At 50.3% G+C, this 21,455-nt stretch overlaps 2 protein-coding genes across 5 annotated transcripts; both read right to left on the bottom strand.

Annotated features, from left to right (window-relative positions):
* Positions 1–2,845: 2,845 nt before the first annotated feature.
* On the bottom strand, positions 2,846–11,085 carry ACRBP (acrosin binding protein). Its single transcript, XM_072766155.1, has 10 exons — positions 10,960–11,085; positions 10,439–10,657; positions 10,165–10,259; positions 9,406–9,523; positions 8,316–8,784; positions 7,690–7,822; positions 5,187–5,366; positions 4,898–5,065; positions 3,714–3,797; positions 2,846–3,189 (listed from the first exon to the last, which is right to left on the bottom strand). The coding sequence occupies exons 1-10, from the start codon at positions 11,000–11,002 to the stop codon at positions 3,067–3,069; spliced, it is 1,632 nt and encodes a 543-aa protein (XP_072622256.1). The 5' UTR covers positions 11,003–11,085; the 3' UTR covers positions 2,846–3,066.
* Positions 11,086–11,978: 893 nt separating this feature from the next.
* ING4 (inhibitor of growth family member 4) lies at positions 11,979–19,286 on the bottom strand. 4 transcript variants are annotated; one of them, XM_025995329.2, is made up of 8 exons: positions 19,179–19,286; positions 15,969–16,040; positions 14,049–14,215; positions 13,756–13,870; positions 13,480–13,588; positions 13,064–13,211; positions 12,744–12,805; positions 11,979–12,633 (listed from the first exon to the last, which is right to left on the bottom strand). In XM_025995329.2, exons 1-8 carry the CDS (start codon positions 19,213–19,215, stop codon positions 12,594–12,596), a joined length of 750 nt encoding a protein of 249 aa, XP_025851114.1. In that variant the 5' UTR covers positions 19,216–19,286; the 3' UTR covers positions 11,979–12,593. The 4 variants fall into 4 exon arrangements, with proteins under 4 accessions (XP_025851114.1, XP_072622257.1, XP_025851117.1 ...); XM_072766156.1 differs by having other exon boundaries at positions 13,765–13,870; XM_025995332.2 differs by having other exon boundaries at positions 13,480–13,585; positions 13,765–13,870.
* Positions 19,287–21,455: the final 2,169 nt, after the last annotated feature.

The following is a 21,455-nucleotide window of genomic DNA, read 5'->3' as shown; positions in this document are numbered from 1 at the left end:
TGAGCTGGACCAGCCCTCTGCTGCAGCCCTGTACTCTGCGTAGTCTGTGTGCCTCTTACCCTTGCTTTGGGGCCTGGATGGGTCCTGCCCCCGCAGAGAAGCCCGGAGGTTTTGGCCTCTTTGACCTTGCTCTGAACTCGGGCAGCACTTCTTGCACACCCTTGGCTTCACCCTCACCCTTTCTGCTGCCTCCTTTCTTGTGTGCCTGGGCACACAAGGGGTCTGTGCTGCTGGGGTATACTCTGGGGGCAGCAGGCTGTGGAAGGCCAAGAACATCAGCCAGACAAGGAGCTGGGCCTTAGGGTCTCTGAATGGCCAGGAGGTAAGGCTTACGGGTATAGGCAAGTTCCTATTTTTCCCTCACTCCTTGCCTTTGTCTCCCTCTGGGGCTACAATTTTCTTACCCTAAAAGAAGCTGGAGATACAACCTGGTGGGAGTTCCCCTTCTTGTCACAGGGGCGACCCTAAACATAAGGGATGGGTAGGCAGCTGCCCTTAGTATTGTAATCTAAAGTTATCATAAGGCCTTGCTGACCCTCAGATATTTCCCCCACCTGCACTCAACATCGGAAATTTCATCCCCTTCATGCCACTCATGAGCCACATTCTATCAGAGTTATAGGGACATTAGAGACCATCTCGTCTAATCTCCTATAGAAGATGAATGCACTGCGTTTAGGCAGTATTTCTCAAAGACCCCATTAAAATACATCTTGGTTAGCTGGGAAGGATAACTGGAAGAACACATCTGTGCCACTAAACTCATTCGTGGAGTTTAATCAGGTTAGTTCATTGTATCTAGCAGAGGGTTTGGCCTGGGGAGAGAGGGTGAATGGGTCCAGGATTAAGTTTTATCTGAGAGTGGGAAAAGAGACACCATCCCCACAGAGCCCTCCTAAGTGGCTGTAGGAAGCCTAGGGTTCAGCATAACAGTGGGGGCCCAAGGGGTGAAGGGGAAGACACATCTCCCCAAGGTGGTCCAGTGTGGGGGCTTTGGGCTTCAGAGGGGCACTCCTGGGTGTGCCAAGTGTGGTGCCTCCCCTGGCTGGGTCTGAAAAGGTCTGTCTGCCGGAGGCAGCCCCTTATCGTTTTTTTCCCCTAAGATTTATGAAAGAGAGAGAGAGCACACATGAGTAGGGGGAGGGGCAGAGGGAGAGAAACAAGCAGACCCCCAGCTGAGCAGGGAGCCCAATGTGGGACTCATCCCAGGACTTGAGATCATGACCCAAGCCAAAGGCAGACACTTAACCGCTTAACCGACTGAGCCACCCAGGCACCTCCCACCCCCTTTAGCTTTTTACTCTATTCAAAAAGATTTTCCAGGGCCCATGGCCCTCCTCATCTCCATCCCCGCCCACAGACCCCATTCTAAAAGAAGGCCACTGCCTCTTATGCCCCCTGCAAGGTTCAACCCCACCTGTGACAGCCCCATACCTGTGTTCTCTGTGGCTTCCGCTGCCTGCTCTGGGCTGGGCTAGGCTGGTAGGACCTGCTCCTGAGGTGGGTGGGGACACACTCTCCTGGCAGATCTCAGCGTGTCCCAGCTCCCTGCACTCACCCAACCCCACATAGGGCAGGGAGAGAGAGGAAGCAGTGCCCTCAGTGGCCTTCACCGCTGACTAGGGAAGAAACCCCAGCAGAGAATGGCACTTAATCCAGCCCCAACTCTTGCCTACTAATGCCTGCTCCCACCCATGGCTCACACACTCCCCAGCTTCCGGGAAGTTCAACTGACACACCCACTCACCGATGCTAGATGACTAACCCACCCACCTCTAGCTGTACTATACCAGTTCCCCCTGGGTGTCTCTCTTTGGGTTCCAGCAGGTGGTTTCATTCCTGCCACTCATAGCCCCATGCCACACCCTGTCCAGAGCCGTTCCTCCTTGCTTCTGTCTGGCTCCCCTAGGCTGTGGGCTCTAGGGAACGGGGGACTCAGATGGTAGCCCCTCTGGCTGAGCCCGTCACCTCCTGCCTCAACAAGGCTAGGTGTATCATGCCCAATACACAAAAGCAACTTAAAGTTTTTGAGCATAGATGAAAAAGGATATTGTGGTCAAATAAGTCTGAGAAACACTAGACTGAACAGGTTTCTCTATGACAGGGTTTCTCAGAGCGTTTACCCTGCCATTAGAAGATTGACCATGTGTTCATAATTGAAGCTGGGTGAACGGTGCATGGGGTGCATCATACTATTCTATTTTTGTGCATGTTTGAATTTTTCCATAATAAACAGGGTTTTTTTTTAAATGCTGTTAACCACCATGCACCTGTAGAAGGAGAGACTACAGTTTCCCAAATATTTGTGTCCCTAGAACACATTTCAGGAGCTCCCAAGTTATTAAAGGCCAATGCTGGAGGCAGACCTGAATGTATGTTGTCAAGATAGGACCACCTCAACCTTCAGATCATCTGGCCCATCACTGGATGTTAAATCAAGGGTTTCCTGAGCTCTGGGTCCCAGCTTTCCCCTCCCTCCTGATAAAGTGTAAGTTTTGCCCTACTTTCCTGGGGTTGTTCCCCCTGGGACATAATCTCAGTCACATTCCAGCCTTGATCCTCCTGAGGGACAATCTTATACTTGTCTGAGGGCATAGGCTTTAGAAATGAAGACACACACCCTCATGACCCACACAATCCCTAAGACCCCAGCCATGGCTTCCTTCAATCCAACTTCCTGATTCCTTAGGTCTTTTCCTGGCAAGTGGCTACTTCCTTGAGTACAATTCATGAGGTTCTATCATCTTCAGATGGATCCATGAATCCCAGGGGTTGAAGTGTTGATTCCCATGGGGTAGGATGGCAGTGCTGAGGATGGGATCATCACCAAAGTAGGCCACACAGATTGAAAATAAACACTTTATGTAAAGACATCCTTTTTAAGGCGAGTGGAGTGCCCATCATGGACCTCTCTGGGACTACTGCTCCAACCCAAGGCAAATGTGAGTCAGGGCAAGGTGAGAGACCCACAAGTGGCAGCCAGGAAAGCAAACTGACAGATGGGGTCTAAAGGCAATGGAGAATGTGGGAAGGTAGGGCTGGGGTGGAGGTAGCATGGACCTGAGTTCATCCGGCTTGGCCTAGAGTCAAGGTGCTGAATTCCTGGCTCCATCGAAGTACAAGGTCCTCGCTTTTAGCCTGGCTCAAGACACTGTAAGTCTCGTTCTGCAGACATCTCATACGGGACACCTACACAGGGGTTGGGGACACGGAGTCTGCATCACAGAGCCCAAGAGGCAGAGGTGTGGCAGGAGGGAAGTGTCAGAAGTCCCGCAAGAACCAGATGTGAGCAGGGATGGGCACAGGGCAGTAGAAGGAAGGAGGAAACAGATGTAGGTTTTTAAGGCTGCGAGAGACGCCAAGTAGCCCAACCTCTCCTTCAAGAAGTGAGGAGGCTGAGGATGGAAGAGGAAGTAACTTATTCTAGACTATTGGGTGAGTAAGAGTAAGAGGCAAGAAGGACACTTCAATATCCAATGCCTAACCCAGCTAGGGAGTCTTGCTGTGGTGCCTCTTATTTGTAGCATGCCTCCTAGACTCCCCTTCGTCCCTGCCTGGGAGGGCCTCACTTACTCCAAGACAGGAGGAGTGGGAGAGGAGGCTTTGGTGGAAGCTTCTGCCCAGAGATAGAATTTGGGAACTCATTCTCACCCCAGTAGACCCCCTGTGGTGACCGAAGGGAGGAGGAGGAGGGGGCAGGGTGAGGGGCTCACCTTCCGGTCCCGGCTTCTCATCAGGCACTGTTGGCTTTTGAAGGCACAGTAGTTTGGATACTGTACATAGTCTGTGTCACAAATCTAAGCCAGGATCCAGGAATGGGGAGGTGGGGAGATATCAGAAGCCTTCTAAGACACCCATCCTCCAGAGAGCCCATGATGGCAGAACCAGGGCCAGGGGCAGATCCCTTGAGACCCAGCCCTTCCACACCTGGGGTGCCCCCTCTCTGAGGAATAGGCCTCTGTCGCCTCTGCCTTTCTTGCCCCACCCTCAGTCACAGCTTGGTGCTGAAAAGACACCAGGAGCCAGAGAATGAAGTGCCTGCCTTGCTGGTCAGCTTGCTGGGAAAGTAGCCAAGGAAGAGGGAATGGGGAAGGGGGCCCAATTAATGGCCCAATCTCAGGGAGTCTTCTAGTGATGGTTAAGTGAGGGAGAGGGTAGAAGAATCTCTAATGTGTGACCTTGGGTGCACCACTTCCCCCTCTGTGGATCTTGCCTCCCCATCTATAAATCCAGGGGAGAGGGAAGGATGACCTCTGAGACCCTTTTCAGGTCTAGGGGCCCGGGGATAAGAGCTAGGCAGGGGCCCTACCAGCCCTTTAAGCTGTCCTGGCTTTTCCTGGCCTTGATTTTTTCCTGTTAAACCACAGAAAAGAGGGATCTGGCTGTCAGTGAACAACTGGTAGCTCCAGAAGGGAGGTAACTTTGGGCAGGGAGGGAGCAAAGTCGATCCCACTGAGCAGGGGAAGCCCTGGAACTATAGGGCAAGGAGCCCTGCCAGACTGAAGCAGGCCAGCACTGGGTCACAGGTCAGTGACACCTCAGGCATTACCTAGTCATCAGTTGTAGAGGTGAGTCTCACTTTGGGCCAGTGTGGGAAGTGACTTGACCGAAGCCCCACAGCAGGTAACAGGCAGAGCGGGGATCAGAACCTCAGTCTCCTGCCTCCCAGTCCCTGGCTCTCCCACCCCTCCGCCCCTCTGATTCCTCCTCCTTTGACCAACACAATCCTGCTCTTTTCTTTGAGAGGGGGTGGCAGGGTATCTGTTGGAAAGAAGCAGGAGGGCTCAATGAGGGCCGGTTCCCTAGCCCCCTCGTACATCCTAGGGCTACTGGAGCAAGGAATTGGAAGGAACTGGAATAACTGGGGCAGGGTTGGGCTTTGGGGAAAGGCTCCAACCTTGGTGGGGAAATCCCCATCCTGGAAGCTAAGGAATTCTGTCTGGAGCCAGCCGGACACTCGAACATCTTCACAGCCCTTGGTGGCTAGTCGGGCACACCAGAAGTCCATGCGGAGCCCGCCATACATATCCAGCCCGTAGAAGCGGCCTGATGTTGGGGTCCCTACCTGTGGCACAAGGGACAGGGGAGAGGTGCACGCCCCTTTCCCCCCTACAGACCTCCCTTCCCACTGTCCAGTCCTGCCTGGAGCCTCAGGCCTCCCCACTGCAGGCTGCCCGGCTAGGTACCTGGGTACCGATGGACATGCTCTGGGCTATGAGCAAGGGGCTGATGAAGGGTGTTTTGTGGGAGCTGTCACACAGCTGCCGCTGCAGGATGGCCTCTGAGTGGCACTGTTCCAGCTTCAGGGAGCAGAAGTCACAGAGGTCACAGGTGGCTGAGTGTCGCCGCCCAAGGCTATCACAGACCTGGAGCAGGAGTGTGGTTGATAGAATGAGGCTGAGACACTTTGAGCCCCTGCAGAATGTCTTTGTGTTAAGGCTCCTCCCAAGGCTTCTCCAGCTTTCCTCCCCGCCCCCTCCCCAAAGGCTCCTCCAGGACCTTTCCTCAGGGCTCTAACTCTTCACCCTCTTCTTCAATGATGTGCCTACTCCCAGGTAACCTTCACTTTCCTGTGGGCCACACCCAAATCTTTATCAGCAGTTCCAATCTCTTTCCTGAGCTCCAAATCCTCATCGCCAAGTATCTGACAGACATCCTTAGCCTCTGACAAGGACTCATGCCAGTCCCTTTCTCTCTCTGTTAATGATAATACTAGTATTTACAGAGTCGACACACTGCTAGGCACCACGGCCACAAATGCTCGCAGTCCAGCTAGCCTTCACCAGAGCCCTGTACTAGAAACATCTAGGCTAGAAACATCTCCACTAGAAACATTTCCATTTGACTGATGAGGAAACGGGGCTCAGTTGAGGCTGAGTAATCCACTCAGAACAGGAGCCTGATAGATGGTGGAGCTCTCTCCCAGCTAACCCCCAAACCTACACTCTACCCAAGAACCTAAGTCTAAAACCTCCAAGTCCTCGGAAGATGTTCTTCAGAGTGGAGTTACCCATCTCCTAGCTGGGGTCCGTGCCCTGACTGGGCCTCCTCAGCATTCTCGGGTGGGTCTTGCTAACCAGCAAGTCCGGTCCACACCATTCTCCCCCTTGGTCACAGCACATGAAATCTCTTATGTCACCTGTTTACTCCTCACATGTAAGAGATCATCATCATGTCCCTGACTCAAAATTGTTATCGGATTAGCTTTTCCTACCAAGTTAAATACAAATACTTCAGACAGCTGATTGAGATTTTTCACCTTGTGATCCTTCCTATCTCTCTGACTCTTATCTCCTGCCACCCTGCTCCCAGTAAAATGGGCTTCTGACTGTTCCCTTAACCAAACCCAGATATCCAGGGAGCTCTCCATGACTCCTGAACTTGCTACACTAGGGGGAAAAAAAGTCTCAGGGGCATCTGGGTGGCTCAGTCAGTTAGGCATCTGCCTTTGGCTCAGGTCATGATCCCAGGGTCCTGGATCAAGCCCCATTTTGGGTTTCCTGCTCAGCAGGGAGTCTGCCTCTCCCTCTCCCTCTGGTCCCCCCTCTGTCCCCCACTCACACCCTCCCACATTCATGCTCTCTCTCTCCCAAATAAATAAAATCTCAAAACAAAACAAACAAAACAAACCCTTGGGATGCCTCGGTGGCTCAGCGGTTGAGTGTTTGCCTTTGGCTCAGGGAGTGATCCCAGAGTCCCAGGATCAAGTCCCATATCGGGTTTCCTGCAAGGAGCCTGCTTCTCCCTCTGCCTATGTCTCTGCCTCTCTCTGTGTGTCTCTCATCAATTAACAAATAAAATCTTTTTTTTTTTCAACAAATAAAATCTTAAAAAAGAATCTCTCTCCAATGCTTACCACACACTTCTTTTACAATGCTATTGAATCCTTCATGGCTCTTGGACCCCTTAAGGCCAGGAGCAGTATGTTCATTCTGGGTCCCCTACTATTCCCTCTAGCAGGAATCTCCACCAAGCCCCTTCTTTTGCCTGCTTAAATTCTTTTATTTTCAGGTCTCTGTTCCTTCCCAAACATGGACCATGGGGTCCCGCATCTGCTGCCTCTAGACTTTGTACTTATCCATGGCTGCAATTACCCATCATACTCTTCTGTCTCCTCATCTGTCTCTCCTACCAGACTCTAAGAAGATTTTACTCATCACCAACATCTCAAGTACCTAGCACAGAGTTGGTATGCTGTACTAAAAAAATCAATTATTTGTTGAGCAAATGGATGAATGGATGGCATGTTCACTCTTAACACATATTTGCTAACTTGTATTATCTGGAAACCTATAGAGTACCTTCCTGGGAATAGGACTCACTGGGTTCTGAGGGCATATTGAGACTAGGATCTCTCTACAGATTGTTGGAATGGGTTCTGTGACCCCTTTGGAAAGGATCACTGCATCTAAGGCAATGCTAAGTATTGAAGATGGTGAACTAGATCAGGAGATAACTCAAGCCTAACAGCTTAGAGAAGTGAAGAATGAACTCTGGACTGGAATGGGTTCCAGACTAGGTCTTGAGCCTTCTTCCTTTAAGGTGAACTGGAGATGTCCTTCCAAAGAAGGGATTCTCACTCATTGGAGAGACCAGCCTTTCCCCATACTCTCAAGTCCCAGTATAGCGCCAGGCCCAAAGGATAGCTATCATTGAGCATGTATCCATTAAACAGCATTGCAGTCGTACCGGCTTCCCAAAACCAAGGATCTCCTCCTCCACGTACTGCCAGGCCTTGGCTGTGGGGGTTATGGTGCAGGTGTTCTCCACAATCGAATAGCACAGCACCAGCAAAGCCTCTACATGGGGCATCTGCAGGAGGCTGCAAGAAGACAGCACTGGCTGGTGAGGATGGGCCAGAGGGCTGGGACAGAAAGCCACATCCACTCTTTGCCCCTCCTCTTGGTGTCTGGATTTGGTCACACACATTCAGCATGCTGACGGGGCTTTAGAGGCCTCCAAACCAGCTGCCTCCTTTTACAAATGAGGAACTGAGGTCCAGAAAGGGGAAGTAATCTCCCCAAAGTTGCAATGCTAATCCGAGACAGAGACAAGAGCAGAAACCAAGCCTGGTGGCTGCAGGTATAGGGCTCTTGCCACTACATCACACAGAGAATGAGCATCTAGGACAGTGCTTAAGCCAGCGATGGTGACAGAACAGCTGAGGCAGACAGTTGCTAGACACACATGAAGCCCAAGCAGGTCTGAGTGGGTCTGGGAAGCCAAAGCTGGGAAATGGAGCTTCTCCTTCCCATAAAAGGCAGCATCAGGGATAGGGTTGGTGGTGGCGGGAAGGGAGTCAGGACTGCCTGTACCTGTCACGGGTTGGCTTTCTCCAGACGGGTTCTTCATCATACAGATCATTCATTTCATCCATCTCCTGGGCTGATCGAATGAGCTCCTGGATGTTCTCTATCATCATAGGCGTGGACTCCACTTCCCGCACCCGGGGAGTGAAGGAGAAAGGGTTGGAAGACACAAATTCTGACTGGAACTTGAGCTCTGGGTCTGTCTGCAGCCCTGCCATTGACTCCAGTCCCTCCTCTGCCCCCTGTCCTTCCTCTTGCTTTCCCTCCTCCTCCAGCTCCTCCTCTTGCTCTTCTTGCTCTTGCCCTTCCTCCTGCTTATGTTCTTGCCCTTGTTCTTGCTTGTGCTCTTGTCCTTGTTCCTGCTTGCGCTCTGAACCTTGCTCCTGGCCCCCCAGGGACAAGGACGATTGCAGCAGCTCCTCCACATTGTTGTTAAGCCTCTCAGGCCATGGCTGGAAGGCCTGTCGTTCTGTGGCTGCACAAGGGTTTGGGAAAGGATCAAGAAAGAAAATGGAAAGGAACAGTCAGGCTTCTGCTCCCTGAGCATCTCTGCAGCAAGAGGGACATGCACAGAAACACAAAGGCACAGGAAAGCCGCCCAGACACTGATTCACACAGTCAAGCACAAAAAAGCATGGGGGATTAATACGACCATCAAAATAAAAGAAAAATTGCCAAGGCAATTGTGGTTCTTTCCACCTCCCTTACATGTGCTCCTCTGCCCTAATTCCCACCTCAAATACTACCTGTTGGCCCTCTCACTTAGGAAACCCCCAAGATTCTGAATAGCTAGCAACTGATCGTTCCTAGAGTGAAGATGTTAAGAGGACTTCCAGATGCAGGAATGTTTTGGGGAGCTGGGAAAAGTGAATTTTTCCTAGCCTTGGAAGTAATGTCGGAAAAATACCCTGAAGCCCCAACTTGTATTCATAAAAAGCAGTCTCCTGCCTTATGTAAATAGCTGCCTGCTGCCAGCCACCCCCACCAACCCTGCTCAACATTCTTCCCCATTCCTTACACTGGTGCCTTAACTCCTGGGCTCTGGGATTTGTGCAACGGCTTGCAGGTAGCCTCCCAGGTACTGGGAGGGTCTCACCTGTGACGTGAGATGAGAGGGGGGAGGTCATCGTGGTGGGAGGGACATCGGAGGAAGCATCAATCTCCTTGAGAGTGTTAGGTGAGAGGATTGAGACTGGCTGGGAGCACCGGACCCTCTGCAAGAAGAGAAGGACAGTGGGCATGCCTTTCCCATGGGGCAGACTTTTACTCCAGTGCATGGCTCAGTCCTTTTCTGGCATGTCTCCTCTCTAACAGTTCCTGGGCAGGGATGAAGAGATATGGTCCCTGGTGGAACCCTCTAGACCTGAGAAAGGGTTCCCTTGTGAGATAAGACTCTGGGCCACACCTCTGCCCTCACTCTTGTGTTTGACTTGAAATCACTCGAGAGAGTTAGAGAAGAAATGGGAGGGCTTGTCCCTTTGCCCCTTCACTTCCCTCTGCCCTGATTTTCTTGTAGTAACAAGGTTGTTCCCGAAGGTCTGAATGCCCAAGGTGAGACTGACTCAGGTTACTCTAATCCCCGCATTGCAGATGACAAAACCAGGGTTTGGAGAGACAATCTAACCCAGGGGGTGGTGGCACCTTGGTGGGAACATTGGCCGGGTTCTGGGGCAGGCAGGGATGGAGTGGAGGAGCAAAGTTGGGGCCTACCTCATATGTAATCTCAGTAAACTGGCCAAGTGGCAGGCAGGGAGGGAGGATATCAGGGCAGCCTTACTGGAGCCCATCCTCATTTCCTCACCCCTTCCACCTCTGGTCCTAGGACACTGAATTCAACCTTTGTCTGGAGCCTCACCTTGGCGTAGTAGACGTGGTTGGAGCAACGATACTGAGTAAACTGGCAGAAGGATTCAAACCAGGAGGCATAAGGGAGGTCTGAGCAGACAGCGCCTGAGAATGGGCAGGGGTGGAGAAGGTGAACACAGACAAGGGGGCGTCGTCCTCCCTGACTGGGAGGCCGGTGGGCTCCTCGGGTCTGCAGAGTGGAGACTCTGGCTTCAGGGTGAGGAGCAGGCCGTCCCCTCCGGTCTCAGGCGAGCACAGGCCCGCCCCCCTAGTCTGGCCCTCACCATCGGGCACCAAGCCGTGATTTTCGTACTGGTCCAGCTGCACGAGGGTGGGGTTCCGGCAGCCGTGCGTTGCACGGAGACGGCAGGTAGTCTCTGCTTTCCAGGTTGGGGTTAGCAGCGCGAAGAAGCGTTCATACTCGGTGGAAGACAGAGGGCTGCCTGGCGTGGAGGCCGAAATTGAATCCTGGGCTGGGGCGGGTGTCAGAAGTAGGAGCAGCACTGCGGGGCCAGGAGACACACGGATGGATGGATGGACCAAACCCCGAAACCCGCTCGGGGCGCTGGACTGACCGACTGGCAAGCGGCCCGGTGGAAGGCAGGAGCTGGGGGCGTATGCTGGGACCTCGGCTGATGGAGTGACACACTCCGGGGACACAGGCTGAGGTCTGACCCCAGAAGCTAGGGAGCAAACCCAACGCGACCACCCAGGAAGGTGGTTCAGGACCACACAGCAAGGGCTTTGGGAGGCGGAGGACTGAACCCCGGGCCAGAGCCGGCTCCGGTAGGCGGGGGCAGCTCACCCTCGAGGAGTGAGACAAGGAAGCCAGCAGCTAGCTTCCTCATGGCCCCAGTGGATCTGCCCGCGTTTCCCGGACCGAAGCGGCCTCTAACGGGCCAAGCCAGAGAGCCGGAGGCGGGCGCGGGTCGCCCTCGGGGGAGTAGAAGGTGCGGCCTCCACGTCACAAAGGGCGGGGCGGGGCCTCGGGCACTGACGCGCGCTCAGGGTTCAACCCCCAGCCCAAACCCGGGGCGTAGGGGTCCCGCCTCTCGCGGATCAGAGGGCACGGACTCCGTACCTTCCATGGACTAGGCCCTGCGGTGTTCTGTGTATCAGAAAGGTACTCCCAGAGGTATTCCCAGAAAGGGGTTACTCTTATCCATGCATTGCAGATGACAAAACCGGGGCCTGGAGAAACAATCTAACCCACGGGGTGGTGGGGCCTTGGGAACGTGGGCTGGGCCCTGGGGCAGGCAGGGATGGAGCTGAGGAACAAAGTCAGGGCCTACCTGGGTAGGTACTAGAGGGAGCCTCCAGTAAGAAATGAGCCCAAAGGGCAAACAAGCAGGGTTCAGGTGAGGAGGTGGTCAGGTATAAGGATGGTCCAATCTAAGGAAGTGGTTTCCAAGCAGGAGGTGAGCAAGACAATCCATCCAATTCGGAGAGAAATATTTTTGTTTTGTGTTTAAAATAAGAAATCAAGCTAATAGTATGATAGTACATGCAGAAAACACAAATACATGTTTATTGGAAATTAAGTGAAAGATGTTTTATGGGGAAAAGATGCATGATCTTAAACGTTTTGGAAACCCCTGGTCTGAGGCCCATCCCCTAGCCGGCTCCATCCTTCCCAAGTTGAGAAGTTGTGAATTCTGGTGCAGGGGTACCAGTACCACATCTGGTTCCAGGTCTCATTCTACTTTTGGCATGTTACCCTCCCACCTCTAATCCAACCCAGAGGATGCAAAAAAAAAAAAAAAAAAAAAAAAAAAAGTTTAGCACATGTACTAAAATACGGTCTGTACAATAAACACAGCAGGCCAACATGTATAGCTTTTATTCACCTACTCAAATTCCTTTACACGTGAGTTCTGTGCATTCCACCTTGCCCCCTCTCCCATTCACAAGGCCAGGATGAATCCTCTTGGCACAGAGGAAGGGGTGCCCTTCAAATAAGGCCACAGCCCAGATGCTGTGGGAGAGCCCCTACCAGGGACAAAATGGGAAGAGAACAAAGAGAGTTTATCACACCGTAGCCCACCCCCCTGCAGGGGGAGGGAGTCAGGAGGGCTGGGGAGCACCCCCATGCTACTGCCCTAGTCCTTAATACAGAGCGAGGGGGGGGTGAAGAGGACCATCCCTTGGAAATACAGCACCAACCTCAGCATGGAGGCAAAAGGACAGTGGGCAAGACCACTTCCCTCTGAGGGGGGGCAGGCTGAATAAGAGCACAGCCAGTTAGCGGCTGTGGCACCCCTCCTTCCTAGGGTTGGGGTGCAGCCTCAGCACCAGGAGCAGGAGGAGGGGAGGAGAAGAGATGACAGCAGTTGTGCCATCCACCCTCCCCGAGCCCCCAGGCCCCAGCACAGGCTCTCCTCTCCCCACTAGCCCGGGTCCAGGGATGTGGAAGAAACCGTGGGAATCCAAGGTCCCTATCTATTTCTTCTTGCGTTCCTGGGAGCAGCGTGGGCAGAACCTAGAGGGGGACGCGATAGAGAGGCGGGAGGGAGAATGTGAGTGAGAGGGAGTGCCCTCCTCCATGCAGCTCAGGGGCAGCCCGGCGCCTGCCGCAACTCTCTCACTCACCACTTCCCCCGAGGCTTGGTCGTCAGCCCCACACAGGCAAAGTGGAACCACTCAATGGAACACTGAAAAGGAGGAAGATGGAAGAAGCGGAAGTCAGGGGCCCGGATGGAGCAGAGGAAAGAAAAGAAGGGTCCTCCACAGATTCTTAGAAAAGTTCCTATATTCTGTCCCTTCGGAGAAATCTTGGGAGGTCCCAAGGTCAACCAACTCCACCTTCCTCTTATTCTGGAGTCCCGCTATTCAAGCATTTCTTCCCCTCTCGTACCCATACCCTCATGGCCCCCAGAACCCCATCTGGAGGCAAAACAGTTGGTTCTCACATCAGGGTTGTCACAGCCAATCATCTCTCCATAGGAGACCTGGTGACAAAGGCAATAGGTGGGTTCGTTGGGATCCACAGGCATATCCAACACATCAGAGGGGTGGACACTGCCAAAGGTCACTGAGGGCATCCCATACTCAGGACTTCTGCATGCCGAGAGGAAGAGAACGTGTCATCTGCAAAAAGGGAAGCTACAGAGGTGGTAGAAAGACATCCTGGTGGGGCAAGTGATTTGTGCCTTCTCTTCTCTATCCAGCAAAGACTGCAATGATAAGGAGAAGTTGCTGGCACAGAAGATGGAGAGGGTGGCAAGGGGCAGTGTGTGCAGTGTGTGTGTGTGTCTGTGTGTGTGTGTGGTAGGGTGCAGGGCAAGGGGAAAAACTAATTTGGCAAAATGCTCCCTTGTACACTCACGTGCGCACAAGCTTTAACTTCTTTTGGGTGGCTTTGGGAGCTTCTTCATCTGAGTTTTTCCCTTTGGAACGAGCACGGGCAGCTTTCTTCTCCTTTTGAGTCCGGCCTTCTAGGAAAGAGGGGGAAAGCCAGGAGGCAGGGAGACAAAAAGATATGGTTAAGTCTTCCTGCTTCCCCCTCCTTCCAAGCTGCTGCCCCTCCCTCTGGGCTGAAGAGCAGTAGCTGCTTCTCCCTTGGAGTCCTGGCCCACCTCTCAAGCCCCGCCCCCCTCCTCACTCTTTTTGCCTTTGCTGGACGAGCTGTCATAGTCACTTGATTCAATCTGCTTCTCCTTTAAATCAGCCTCAAAACGGGCCAGGTCTGTGTCCAGTCGCCGAATGTGTTTATCCACCTAGGGGCAAAGGAAGGAAAAGAGAGGTACACAGCTGGTTCCAGAAAAAGAAAATAAGGCTAAGGCATACTCTGTGTCTCTCCCAGACCCAGAACAGATCCCAACACAGCTGAAGGAGGGTTCTAGGACCCCGAGGATTAGACAGGAGGTAGGTGGGGAGCCATGAACAGGGCCATACCATCTCATAGGTCTGCATGGCAAGCTGCACCTTGTCGTCACCAAATTCCTTGCATTTGCCATAGGCTTCCTGGATCTGTTTGAGAAGAGCCAGTTTTTCCTCGGAGCTCAGGCTGCGGGCGCTACTCATATACTCAGTGGCCAACTTGTCAATTTCAGCCTTCAGGTCTACAACAGAGACAGAGGCCTGGTCACAAAGGCCCCGGAGTGGCTAGGTGAAACACACTTCTTCCTCTTGTTTCTTGGACCTTTGCCATTGACCATCATCATAACCTTCGAACCAAAACGCCCCGAGAGTTCACAGGTACTGTGCCACTTACTCAAGAAACGCAACACATTGACAGTATTTGTTTTAGAGGTGCCTCCAGGTGCTGAAAACATTGCTATCAGAGTTGGAACTAAAATTCCTGAAAACCATGGAGGGGGTCTCTGCCCGTTGCACTAATCCGAAGGCTATTTTTGTTATGTCTGAGGATGCTTCTTCGCAGGGCTTGCTGCTTCTTGAACCATGAGTCTTGTCTAACAGGCTTCCTGATTTCTTGTCTCAAAAACATTCTGCGACAGCTCTGAGTGCGGCAAAGCTGGCTGGGTCATCTGCTGCTGCTGCTGCCTTCCAGGTCTGTACATCTGTGACTCATCGTTTAAAACTAGGCCCTAGTTCATTTATGTAACAGTTCTTCTACCCTATTTTGCTCATCGTCTGCAACCTGCTTGTATTTCCCATCACTTTTTTTTCCTGTTTGTTCATCTTAGATGTTGCTCCAAACATTTTAATAGCGGAAGGCTGGCGACGTCCCCAGACACTGAGGCTGTAGATGTCTACTGCCTCCTATTTGGTAGGACTCATAAAAAATGTTGATGAAAAGAGGCAAAAGAATGACTATAACAAGGTGCCATGACAGACAACCAGAAGGCTCTGTGTACACACTATATTTGTGTCTCGTTTCACGTGATGCCTTGGGAGGAAGCTGAAAATGCATGTAGTTCAATAATCTCCCAACTGGTCTTCCTATGCATGAACTCAAGAGTAGGGACTGTGTAATACAAAGGAAGCAAGCTGGTTCTCAGCATTCAGCAGGCAGTTCTCGGGGGTCTAGACCCAGGATTTTCCATGATGTTCACCTTTTCATGAGTAAACTTACCCAGAGTAGCTGAAATCACAGCTTTAGGTATTCTAACACCAGCCAGTCATATCCTTAAGCATGGCTACATAAGGACGGAAGATAAGACATAGGTCTTATATATAGATATCCTTTAGCAGGTATGGGGGATGGCTCCAAAAGATGATATCTTTGCCCCTGAAGAGACCAATCTGACACTGTAGTGTAGTCTTAGGCTCTAAGTGAATGCCTCAATGCAGCCAGATTTGCTCAACATCCAAGGAAGGCCACAGATGGTATCTAGTGCTTCTATAAGGTTGAAGAATACAGTGTAGAGATCCTGTTGTTAATTGCTACTTTTTCTTCGTTTTTTTCTTTCTCTCTTTCTTTCTTAAGAGCTTCTCTACCAACATGACTTGTGGTCTACAGCCACACTGAATTTTTTTTTTCCACACTGAATTTTTTGATAGTAACATTAACAATCCAGTGGGGTAGAAACATCCCAGTCTTCCTATAGATATATTGAATACAGAGAATAGAAATGATTCTAGGGTTGACTTCTTTTTTAATTCTTCTCGCAGATACAAAGAACATAGCATCCTTGAATTCTTGAGGCATCATCACAATACTCTACTTATTATGGAAAAGCTGATCTAGAAGTGCAAATCTTCACTGTTCTCCTTTTAAGAATATAAGAGAGTAAAAAAAAAGAGAGGAGCCACAGTTCCCCAGTTCAGACCAGATGATACAGTAACATCAAAGAGAAAAAGAAGTGATCGTACAATCTCATTATACACTCAAAATCCCTACTCTATACGTACCCTCTGTTCTTTGGTCCAGGTCCCTCATGAGCTGAAAGTTTCTCTGCAGTTCGAAGGGAAGGTTTTCGATACCTAGGGAGAAGAAAAACTGAGAATCATGGCACTTCATAGGCCTGATAGCTGATTTTATTTTATTTTATTTTTAAAAGATTTTATTTATTCATGAGAGACACAGAGAGAGGCAGAGACACAGGCAGAGGGAGAAGCAGGCTCCATGCAGGGAGCCTGACGTGGGGCTTGATCTGGGGACTCCAAGATCACACCCTGGGCCGAAGGCAGGCGCCAAACTGCTGAGCCACCCAGGGATCCCGTGATAGCTGCTTTTAAAGTACAGGTCCAGCAGGACTCAGTTTCCCCTCCTTGGAACAGCTGGATTTATCTGGAACAGCACCCATCATTGCTTTGTCAGTGGAGGCTGTGGTTGCATCTCTGCACAATTAACTCTGCCACCTCTTTACAGCTTTCCCATCACTTGCCCCTTCAGTGACCTTACTTTACCAATCAGTCCCTCCTTTCCTTGTACTCCTCCAAGCTCCTTGTCCTCAATCTTGTATTCCTCCAAGCTCCTTCCCCTCAATCCAGATACCTACCTGGTATCTGATGAGTGGAACCTTCCACTCATCACACACACATACTTCTAATCTCTTCTCTATATAGTAGTCAGAATGTTCTCCTAAAAAAAATGCAAATCTCATCAAGTCCCCCTCTTTGCTTTTATAACTAATAACTTCTATCACACAATTCCTGTTCCTATTTTGTACTTTCTGCCCCATGCTCACCTTACTCCAGCCTTGATTCAGGTCAATCCCCCTGTGTGCTGTCTGCTCTAATCAGACTGGCCTTCTCTGAGTGCCCTCAACCTGCCAGGGCTCATCCTGCTCCCCAGCTTTCCAAGCACTGCCTTCTCTGTCCAGAATGCACTGCTTGGTGTTCTTCATCCCACCTCCACCATACCTCTTTTCCTACTGAATTCTTGTTCATTCTTCAAAGTTCAGCTCAACTCTGACTTCTCCAGACTCCAAGTGCTCTGGATTATGCTGTCAAGTTATTCTAGCTCTACCCTTTTGGGCACTTATCCAGCTGTGGTTAAGGAATTAGTTGTGTAATCGGTTATTTGGTATCTATCTCCTTAACCCTCCAGAAGGACTGCTGGTTATTTGGTATCTATCTCCCTGACCCTCCAAAAGGACTGGACACATCTAGCTTCTCTCTCATTTTACTATGACTTGAGTACAGAGGGTCTTCAATAAATACCTGAATAAAGACATATATACTTAAGTCTATCCATAAAAGAAAAAATCTCTTCCCATGACACCATTTCAAACTTCTAAAATAGCTCCAAAACAAATGATCTTTTATATGTCCTATCTTGTTTTTTTTAATATATATATTTTTTAATTTTATTTATTTATGATAGTCACACAGAGAGAGAGAGAGAGGCAGAGACACAGGCAGAGGGAGAAGCAGGCTCCATGCACCGGGAGCCCGACGTGGGATTCGATCCCGGGTCTCCAGGATCACGCCCTGGGCCAAAGGCAGGCGCTAAACCGCTGCACCACCCAGGGATCCCTATATGTCCTATCTTAAAAAATACATCTGCAGCAGTTGGCACCATCTTCTGTCCTTCAGTAACTTTCTTCCTCTTAGGATTCCAAATCTCATCCTATATTTTCTGATAATTCCAACAGTGACGTTTTGCTAGCCTGTCCCTTAAATGCTAATGTTTTCTTGGGACTATACTTTAACCCTCTCGTTTCCCACTTTGCTTATATTCCCTGAATGATCTCGATCTCATTCACTCTCATACAATCGCCATGCCTGTGCTTAAGTTTAAATTGAGTTAGGTGTATTGCTGTTACTCCTGAATTCCCTATCTTGCTGAAGGTATCCTATCTACCTCACCTCCCAAGCAGGAAATCAAGGAGGCACTTTGTATTCTTCCTTCTCTCTCAACTACCGAGCCATTTCATCTGTCCCTTTAGCTCCTAAAGACTTCGGTCACTCTCTGAGACCTGAACTTACCATACATCAGTTATTTTCCTTTATTGAAACCTATTTTTTTTTTTTGAAACCTATTTTTTAAATCTGTTGGTTCTTGACTATCTACAGTGTGCAAGCCTCTTAGCTTGGCTTAAAAGACCTTGCACAACCTAGCTCCCACCTCCTTCTCCAGGCTCACTTGCCAATCGTCCACCTTAAGAGTCCTATACATCAAGCACTCTGACTTCACTATTCCTAGACCTGCCACAAACCCACCACAATACCTTTGCTGATGCTTTCCCCAACCAGCAGTTTCCTTTCTTTCTTCACACTGGCAAATAAACACTCGATCTTCAAAACTCTATTCAAACATCACATCCTCTGGTAAAACTTTACCTATGTCCCCAAGTAATTTGCCCCTCTTTCTCCAGTGCTACCAACTGTCCTTGTAATGTATTTCTATTATTTCACTTGTCACAGTTTTATAATTATTTATTAGCAGAATCTGTTTCCTCCTAAACTATAAGCACTGGAGGGCAGGGTCTGTGTCATCATTTTGGCATCTCCGCAGTACTTGCCATTATGTCTGACCCAGAGCAAGGCCTCAATAAATGAATGAATGAATGAATGACTCTCAACACGAATGTAAGCGCATAAGGGTGACAGGCTCTGTGAAGGGGTGGGTTACACAAATGGCATAAGCGTAGCACCAGATTTCCATTTGGTAGGAATTGGAAGAAGAGAAGCGTTCCAGTTTATCATCTGACAGTAGTCACTGACCACCCCCGATCCCCCCCGAAAAACCGTTTCTGAGAAAAAACAGAGCAGAGAAGCTGCTAGCAAGTCTTTGTCACTGCTCCAAATGGCAGTGGGTGATACACTAAAACGACCGATCCTGAAGGATTGGGGGGGGGTATGGGGGATGGATATGAGGCTGGAGACCCTGGAGATGGGGTCGGCAAATACCTTCCCGGCTCTGCCCATTAGCCCCTCAAGAGACACCCCCCTCAGCCCTACCGCGCAGCCCCTCCCTCGTCTACACCCAAAAGCCAGGCCTCGACCCTGCTGCCCCGCCCCCTCTTTCTTCACACCCTTCAATATTTTCTTTCACGGAACCCCTTCACAATTGGGACTTTCTGACCACCGGGACTTCGGGGCCGTACAGCTCCTCAGCCCCGATCCCCCCCACCACTCTATGACCCCTGACCCCCTCCTCCAGCCTGCTCTTACTGTCCAGATAATGTTCCAAATACATCCCCGCAGCCATCTTGAAGCAAAACAAAGCAACTTCCGATCCGCCCCGGAAGTGACTGAAACGCAACAGGCGCTGAAGCTATTATCCGTGGGTTGGAGCCTTTCCGCCCTTAAAAGGAGAGCTTCCGCCCTCAGTCAATTATCCGCGGGGACACATCCGCCCGACGTTAAAAACTTTCCCTTTTGCGTAGGTAGCCGGGGCTGCGGGTGCCGAGGCTCCTTGAGGTGGCTCTAGCCCGTTTCCGCCCTTACTGAGGCCCCGGTACGCGACCGAGGCGGGCATGACGTCACTGCGGGTCGCCATTTTGCATTCCCTATCAAACTTTTTTTTTTTTCCCTCCAAAACAGAGATGTGGGGTTATGATGGGCAAACCAACCCTCATCCCACCCCCCCACCTCCCCCACCCCCGTCTCTTTAGGATTGTGGTCCAGAAATACCGCTTTTCAGCGAATGGGGACTCTTTTCTCCTTTTTACAGGATATTAAATCTAATGACCACAGCAGGTCCTGGCTGAGCCAAGACTTCCTTCAAGGTAGCTAGTTTCTTAACGAAGTTGGGGAGGCCTAGCTGGTGCTGCGAGATTGAAACCATTCGCATTTCTGTTCACTCGCCTGAGCGTAAGCTCACCGGGATAATTTTTTTAACATGGAAAAAAAATAATTGTTTATAAAATCTACATACTAAGCCTTACACAATAAAGCTGTAATTCTCCAAGACTCTTGTCAGGGTTCCTGGCCTTTTATCTTTGATTACATTCTCGTATAAAGTGACATAGTACTTCCAGCCTTGCCCTCTTCTTTTCTTATACTTCCACCACCACCACCACCACGCACCCCCCGCCACCCTTCTGCTGATTTTGTTTTCCAGTTTATATCTGATGTTAACTAGAACCATGGCTGTCACAACCGGGCCAGCTCCCATCCTGGTCCACTAGGGTACAGTGAGGAGGTCTCTATATGGGGACAGAAACCAGTCCAGAGCCTGACAGGCTGCCACCACGCTGGAGAAGCAACTCAAAGCCCATAGCCTAATAGTGGTATTAGTAAGAAAGCTTTTGGAGGCTGTTGTCCTTCCTAACTCACATATTCGTGACTGTTGTCAATGCCACAAGGCAGCGTTTTAATGAAAGTTTTTTCAGCCACCTGATTTGGGCCAAAAGTGTGAAGAAGGATAAGATGAAATCTCAGGTTTAGTGGTAGGATGCAGTAGTTGGATCTAGAAGACTTCACTCCAAGTGTCTTGCCCCCGGATATGGTAAACTTCTGTGCTTATGTCCTGCTCTGTAAAATGGAGACTAGTAGTACCTACCTCATAGAGTTCTTGCAATGATTGTGAGTGAATCCTTTAGTAGATTCTGGTTCTAATACCTGTGGTGAAGACAGGGCTGTCAGGGCATTTTCAGTGATTGATGAAGAGCAGGGGGAAAAAAGTATTCAGAAGCTAACAGACATTGACAGATTTCGTCTCAGGTAACACATTCATTAGACTCACACTGCAGATTGAGAGGTATTGGATGCCTCAATACCCAAGAGACCAGCTGAGCCCAAAACTTAAGTAGGCATGATTTCATGGACTATCCACATTCTTCTTGGTAATGAGCATGGTTGCCCAGCAGTATACAGAAGACAGCCATGTTAGTCAATGTTAGAGCTTTGTCAACCTTTTCAGTGCTTAAAGGCTTTTAATATCCCAAAATGAACCTTGGAGGCTATCTAGTCTTGGACGCCTCTCAGTGAACACTGGTTGGCAGTAGAGCCAGGGCTGAAAAGTTGAGGTTTCCTGACCACTTCTACTTCTCAGCACGACTGCATTGTTACTCAGTTCTGGTTATGGCTGCCACCATCGCAAACCTATGGATATGGGTAACAAATGTATGCACACACTGTGCCAGCTGGAATTAGCACTGAGCCTGGTGATGCTCAGGCAGGAGTATAGGCCCTTTCAAGAGAGCACGCTTCCATTTCTTTTAATGGTGAGCTAAGTGGTTTTATTAACACGATTGAAATCTTGCTCTCATAATATGTAAGCATTGCAGGCCACAAATAAGATTTTAGAAACCCTCATAAACTGGGAATTCCTGGGTGGCTCAGCGCTTTAGCGCCTGCATTCAGCCCAGGACATGATCCTAGAGTCCCACATCAGGCTCCCTGCATGGAGCCTGCTTCCCCCTCTGCCTGTGTCTCTGCCTCTCATGAATATATAAAATCTTAAAAAAGAAAGAAATCCTCATAAACCAAGATCTCACTTGGAAG

This window comes from Vulpes vulpes, chromosome 8 (assembly GCF_048418805.1).
Source record: "Vulpes vulpes isolate BD-2025 chromosome 8, VulVul3, whole genome shotgun sequence".
In the NCBI taxonomy this organism is placed as follows: Eukaryota; Metazoa; Chordata; class Mammalia; order Carnivora; family Canidae; genus Vulpes; species Vulpes vulpes.
This window is presented reverse-complemented; position numbering and strand designations above follow the sequence as displayed.

Bases quoted from the DNA above. Each gene is read 5' to 3' on its own strand.
- ING4 (XM_025995329.2), bottom strand. From the start codon at position 19,215: ATGGCTGCGGGGATGTATTTGGAACATTATCTGGACA. The intron at 13,212-13,479 runs GTGAGTGTACAA...CTCGGCATGCAG, and splicing joins AAGTTAAAGCTTGTGCGCAC to AAGTCCTGAGTATGGGATGC. The intron at 12,806-13,063 runs GTGAGAACCAAC...CCTCCTTTTCAG, and splicing joins TTGGCTGTGACAACCCTGAT to TGTTCCATTGAGTGGTTCCA.
- ACRBP (XM_072766155.1), bottom strand. From the start codon at position 11,002: ATGAGGAAGCTAGCTGCTGGCTTCCTTGTCTCACTCCTCGAGG. The intron at 10,260-10,438 runs GTGAGGGCCAGA...GCCCATTCTCAG, and splicing joins TCACGGCTTGGTGCCCGATG to GCGCTGTCTGCTCAGACCTC. The intron at 7,823-8,315 runs GTACAGGCAGTC...GTCTTCTTGCAG, and splicing joins AGAAAGCCAACCCGTGACAG to CCTCCTGCAGATGCCCCATG.